This window comes from Schistosoma mansoni, chromosome 1 (genome assembly GCF_000237925.1).
Source record: "Schistosoma mansoni strain Puerto Rico chromosome 1, complete genome".
Classification (NCBI taxonomy): domain Eukaryota; kingdom Metazoa; phylum Platyhelminthes; class Trematoda; order Strigeidida; family Schistosomatidae; genus Schistosoma; species Schistosoma mansoni.
The window spans coordinates 14,604,945-14,612,137 of NC_031495.1; the positions used below are offsets into that span (position 1 = coordinate 14,604,945).

The window sequence follows — 7,193 nt, forward strand, 5'->3', positions numbered from 1 at the left end:
TTTCAGAGGCTGCTATTGGTGTTGTGGACTTAACTGGCTGGGCTAGGCAGAAAGCAGGACTAATAAGTACTCAAGACTGCTCATAACGCTTTTGTGTATCATTGAGCGATCAATAAATTCACTCTTCTCTCATTGGTAGGAATCAGCACGTTCGTATATATCAACTGGGCAAGAACGCACTCAATCGATATAACAAGCACCTACAATAAATTTACCATCTATATCACTGCAATTTATTATACGACCGAAGAAGGTTTTACCATCTCAAATATTCGTACATACAGAATATCATAAAGATTGGTCAAGAGTATATTTTATAATTTCTCATGATGTTTGTGATTATGAAAGTCAGATATCAGATAGCAATTTACCGCAATTTATAATTCTTAATAGATTACTAAATAGGAAATTTTTTTGTATAAAACTAAATGACACATTTACTGGTAACTATTTGTAGTTTAAGGATATTAAAAGATATAGGAATATTCAATGTATCTAACGTAAACTCATAACGAGTACTCCATAAAAATATCATGAAATAATTGTTCAATAGACATTCAATAATAACCAATAAATAGCTTTATGTTTTTCTTATTTACATCTTGTTAACTTTTATTCTAATATCATGAACTTTCAACATTTATTCACTAGAGTTTGACTGAAATCCCCAAATGGTTCCGATGAGATTAATTTTTATCCATCTATTTGAAACTTAAACTTTACTCCTAACAAGAAATTAGTATTGTTCCCATATATAACAAATAACCTTTCATCCGTAAAATGTCACATTTATTCTCATTTTTCTGATTTCAGTAGATTGTTTAAGATACCTATCAATTTTTAACATTCTTCAATTAGTCAAATAGTTGCAAACAACAATTTAAAACCTAGCATATATGTGTATTAGTTCAAGATCCTACTTCACATTGACACATCAAGATGCCAGAGTATTAAAAGTAGCTACAGTATTAATGATAGTAATAGAGAAGATTCGACAAAGACAGTATACTTTGAGAAGTAAACAAATGTTTTTTAATAACCAAGAGACTTGGGAATCAAGGAGAGACAACGGATAAATGCACTTACATAATTTTGAATGTTTCTATCAAGTTAGTGAAAACGATATTAAAAATGAAATATAAGTTATTTTTTGTGATGAATGCTTCATATCGCCATTAACTTGCTTTATAGTTCATAAAAAAACAATTAACGTTTCCTCATAGATACGACACAGTGAAAATACAACAATATAGGTATTTATTGGTTATTAAATTTGACTGGATTGATTTGTAGGTATCAGATATCCATTCATAGAGCATGATTGTGACAAGTTAGGCAACAAACGCCATGAAAGAAAAGTAGATAACTAATGTGAAGACTGACTAACATGGACACCAAACAAATCACTCAGAAAAGTTATAGAACAACAATGAAGTAGTGAGAGAAGGGAGAATGATGTATTACTTCGACCAACGAAAAGATCAAAATCAATCAGCTCAGATTATTATATCAAACATACACACTATGAATTACGGTTACTAAAACCAGAATATTAATAAATGCATTTTCTTGTATACTGGGGTTTGAAAACATATTACGTTGATTAAATAAATGTATATATCCTAATTACAACATGAACGATCAGTGAAAGTGTTATCTTCTGGATACTACTTTTTGTTACATGTTATTGGGTAACTTCCTGATCCAGCTATCTCTAGATGGGAAAGTGAGTAACAGCATTAGACATGGAATAGAAAGGGTGATCATAGATTAAATATACGAGTATTTATTTAGTGTAAGGTTTGGGTAAAGCTGAATGAAAGACTGAAATAGTCTGCAGAGGTTAAGCGTCACGAAGAATTTACTGTATTTTAAAAAACGGATTTTGTTAATTTTAAGAAATTCGATTTTCTCCGTCATTTTTGACTATAGCTAAAACATATGACCAGTGTTTAGTGTTAAAATAGTTTTGATCATGAACTGTATCACGAATAGGTAAATGTTGCCAAATACTGTGTCTCCAATTGATGATTTGAATATAACCTAATCATTAAGAAATCTAAAGGCCCTAAATTTGATCTCCGGTGGCAGTGTTTTATACAATAATATCCAAGAGTATCACTACTTTCTTGGATATATATATATATATATATATATATATATATATATAAGATAAATATCGTTAGAATTAGTTTTGGTTCCTCCAGCATCTGGACATCTACTATATTTTTATACTGAGAAATAAAAATATCCTGATTAATAGAGTACTTTTTGCCAACAGTCAGTAATAAAAACGTTCCATAAAAATATTTGTGGGAAAGCAATAAGCTACAATAAACTGTTTGAAAAAAATAGACAGCGGTAACAGCATATTATAATGTCGATAATTTTTAATTAGATCATTATGTCAGTAGTTTATGGTTGTAACATTTTTATTAAAAATTACTCGACATACATATTGGCATGTCTAAATCCACTAGACAAAATAACAAGTTGTTCATCTTTGTCAAAAACATTAATCATAACAATGTTGTTTTTCATTATAGGGGGGTGGGCCATGACAAATTACCCATTAAATATCATGCTGTCTAAGTGGTTATTATTAGAAACGAACAACTAGGTGTACTTGACCAAACTGCATAATACCAAGCTTAATCAGTCATTATCTTAGTCTTACAAAAGAAATTACTCAATAACAGAGACATTCTTCATAAAACACATTGAATTATGACTCACTGGATGAATGAGAAATAATTTGAGACAAAAAAGTTGATTAGCATTAATGAAAAACTATTCGTTAATGTTTGGCTCTACTGGATTTTCATTAAAAAAGGTGAGAACTCTCTATCCTCTCTTAATACTCTCCACTCCATTATTGCTTCACGTAAACAGTGTCATGGGCGAATAAATAGAAACGAAATAAACGATACGAAAATTGACAGAATCGATTAGTTGATTTCAGTTAAATTTAAACAGTTCAATTTCTCATTTGATTTTCATCTCTTTATAACAAAATCAAATAGTAGTGCGTGTACGTACATATCTCATTCATCTTATGACTTTTTCATGAAAATAAAACAGGTCACTGTCAGAATTTTTTTCAACGATTAAGTCTGTATAAAAAAAAAGATCTAAAGTTAATGCATTTTGACCATTTATTGATCCTTTTTAAGTTAGCTAAATTATTCATTTCTAAATGTGATTTATTGATCTTCATGAAAAGAGGAACGGAAAACGAATCACTGAGACTTATGTATGCAATATTTACTGACTGCGCTTAGTTGAACATTGAGGCTTTTTCCTGTTATCTTGGAGACTAATCCAGGGGTGTATAATACTGACGAAAAAAATTAAATCCATGAAACAATACAGTATGCACACTTTTATTATCGTACTAGGCAAGCCGAAGAACATGGTTTTTATGTTAGTTTACACTAAAATGATAATTTTCATGAAGATTACTTAGTTATATAAAAAACTTTATATGTATCTACAATGAATATAAATTTCATCAAAATGTTATATGAAAAAGTGTTTGAAAATTCTAATGATTGCAGTAATCATTGAAAAATCAAAAGTCAGTTATGAACCAAATAACTTGGATATATACATATTCAAAGAAACCTAGGAGAAGTCTATTGTTACACATGTTCTCAAAACTTAATAGTTAATAAAAATGTTCAAAATGACTTATTTCATAATGATGTCTATTCGAAATTTTGACATGAAGTGATTTAACCTCTCGTGTGTTAGGCAATTACGATAAAGAAATAAACAGTCTACCACAGTCCTTAAGATACACACTTGGTAAAATATCGTCTAAGCTTTACTAATATTTTCAACAGAAAATTACTGAGATGAAACTTGTTGACTTAACTCATCTAGATAAATAAAGAAGTCAGTTTGCTTAACTAATTATTTCGCGGCTTAATAACTGGACTTAGGTTAGACAAGTGAAAAATATATTGAACATTTTTAAGACTATTCCTGAAGATATATGACGGAACAATTAATAGCTCCTAAACGTTATATGAAAACAGCATTAGATTATGTCCTGTGGGTCAAATTAAAAGATATCTAGGTAGAAATCCTTTTATCGTGAGGTAATTCTATTTTAAAATAACTCTATTGAAATACTGAACACTTCTGCGAAAATCAATGGAAACTTCTATTAGTTGTCATGTGTAATCTATTTGTTTGCTACTCGATTTAGTAATCAACCTTGTTAAACAATATTTATATCAACCAAGTCTAACAATAATTTTACTTGAACAAATAAACAATGACAAAATGCTGAATAAAGGTGGGTTTAGAATATTGTTGCTAAAAGAATTTGTATCTGTAAGCATTGGACATCAATCCATTTCTCTTATGAAGGATTTATTGGAATAGATAACTTAACACACTAAAAGTATACCCTTCCATTCTTCAACGAAATGTGACCTGACAAAAGAGACTCATAATATCTAAACTAAATAATTATACGATATAAAACAATCAACAAATAATGTTACCAGTATGGGGTATTAGGGGGATTGTATTATTTTCACAGTTGAATTCACGAATCGATCCAAATCAGACCACACTTTAAGACCTGGAAGCACTAGACGGCCGTTTGGCCATAGTGTGGGACTTCGAAGCAGCGCACATCCACACGAGACTCGACCACAGGGCCCTCATTCTAGAGGTTAGTCGTTTGCGCGCGAGTTCAAGGATTCTGGGTTCGAATCATACGTTAGGGATAATCGATAGCACTAATGAGGATTCTCATACTAGGATGAAATGGTCATCCAGTGCTTCCAGGTTCTCTATGGTGGTCTAGCTTCAAATGAATCATGATCTCAACCATTAAAAAATTTCATTTGTAGTTGTAAAAGATATATATATGTCTAAAATAAAATGGACATGGTGTCATTGAAAACGAAATTAATAGTATTTGGAAGTACCAAAAATGAATTGCAGAATAGTTGAAAAGGTAGTGTGAGACAGTAAAAAAAGAATTGTAGACAGAATATCCACATGAAAAGTATGGGGAAAAGGTAAATAAAAAATGGGATTATTTATTTATTTAGACACAAATATAGATAGAAACGAACGCCAAAATAAGCATGTGCTGTACAAACAGATGAATAAAATTGTAAGAAGATTGATGATGAAGGGCCAACAATAATTAAATTAGTAAAAAATAGACGAACGAATGTAGTATATGGCAGGAGAAACAGTTCAGTTTTGAAAAGACAACAAGAAGAAAGTCTTAGCTATAGACGTTCCTGCCACTTTTTCCGAAAAAAATTATATTAGGACCCCTACTGGCCCTTAAAAAGGGGAGTTATGACAAATTTACATATTCTAGTTCTACACAGGTTGGTTTTATGCTCCGGAGTCATGTCATAAACTGACTGCCTCTTCGCATTTTTCACCTCGCCCCAGCGTCAACAAATAAAGCACAACATGGAATTCTCCAGGATGATATTCATAGCACAAGTCCAATCCACCGAAAGAGAGTGTGGTGATCATTTCCCAAATTAGAAGGGGTTTACTGTTATTATTTATTAAAACGAAGACTGAATGAGAACTTTTGCTAGTAGTTTTTGAATGCACAGATCAGGTTTCGAATGGTGAATTGCTATCATTTCTGAAGCGCATAGGTTTCTTATCTGTATTGTATAACCCTAGATATAATTTTAAAAGCTATTTCCAGAAAAACGATGTGATCATAGGTGGTTAGGTGTTTAAGAATGTAACTACTGATCGTTTTACTTTGACCACTGAGCAAATGTCATTATACAACTAATTATTTATTTTGTTTTTCCAAAGATACTATAATGTGTTTATCAGCTTCAACTCATATGTAAATATATCCGGCTAAAATGACTCTAATATTTTCTCCAGTACACTATGTAGTATTCTGAAAACAAATATCAGAACTTTTAATCTGCAAATATAGACTTCACTTCAAAGCTGGAAATATAACTGCGTAAATTTCACCCAGAACCACACTTGCTATTTTCTTACTAAAGCAGATAAATGATACCTGGATTTTATTTTAAAAACAATCCTTTAAATTTATTTGCGCGATAGTGGTATATTTTGTACGTCTTCAAAATCATTCTCCGTTTTCAATACATCAATAAAACAACACAAACGGTTTAAGTTATATTAAACGTTCAACGCAATTCCTGATCTGCACCGAAAAAACAGTTGGACAATTAGTCAATGTCTGTCTACATAAATGTACATTATCAGACTAAAAATCGGATTAAGCCATTATGACACAAGCAACTTAAACAAATTAAGACTTCCTTGACAAAATCTCATGTGATACAAATTAGTGGATGAAAACTTAAAATGATGTGAATAAAAATCAATCTGGTTAACCAAAAGGCATTAAACGTTTTCTTATCAAATTTTAGATATTTTACTTCTCTTTCATTTATGATTATTGATGGTTAGATTTTTTCGCTATTGCGAAACCCAGAAAACTTGGACCAATCATTTGTTCCTGTGAAATCCTTTCACTATAACCCCGAATGCGTTTATAGCTCAAAATTAATACGAAATACCCTCACTGACCAACAGCATTTATTGGTAAGAACATCTTGGAGAAATTTCAAAGGACTTAAGTCACTTTTTTGAATATCTAACTGGTTCCATCTATGAGATTAAAGATTAATCTGTAGTTAACACACCTGAAGAGTACAACTGTGTGTTACGCTACAGAAATCGTAAGTAGTAATATGAGCTACGAAGTTATCTCGTCAAAATGGATTACAAGTTTAATAGAGTCAAACAGCGCAGTTAGCCTTCAGTATTGTGAACCAATGATTTGAAGACCCTGTACTGTTCAAATGACTAGAATTTTCGAAATTCAACAGATATGATATTCAGTAAAACCATAACGTTTCTAACGACATCGTAAATAGACAGCTCACGAATGTCTTCTGGTAAAACATTTACCCAACACTATTAACCGAATAAAGATTAAAGTATCGATCTCAACAAGCTATGTGGTATTATTCACTTATATCAAAAGGAAAAAACTAATTAGTAGTTACTTATATGTTGTATGTAGGGGAATTTGTTTTTCTCATAAGGACTGAAAAAGTAATAATTTATACTCTATGATCCATATTCTTGTAATGAAGGAGAGTTCTTGTAATCTGAATAGATACTTCTTATTATTAAGTTATTAA

The 7,193-nt window shown here is 30.9% G+C and overlaps 1 protein-coding gene across 1 annotated transcript in view; it reads right to left on the minus strand.

Annotated features, from left to right (window-relative positions):
- Smp_035180 (putative voltage-gated potassium channel) overlaps positions 1-2,523 on the minus strand; it is a gene marked incomplete at both ends in the record, with an annotated part of 35,568 nt that extends 33,045 nt beyond the window's left edge. Inside the window, one exon of the mRNA XM_018793372.1 lies at positions 2,456-2,523. Coding sequence (XP_018647892.1) covers positions 2,456-2,523 — 68 coding nt within the window. The remainder of the gene's footprint in view (positions 1-2,455) is intronic.
- Between the last annotated feature and the right edge of the window lie 4,670 nt (positions 2,524-7,193).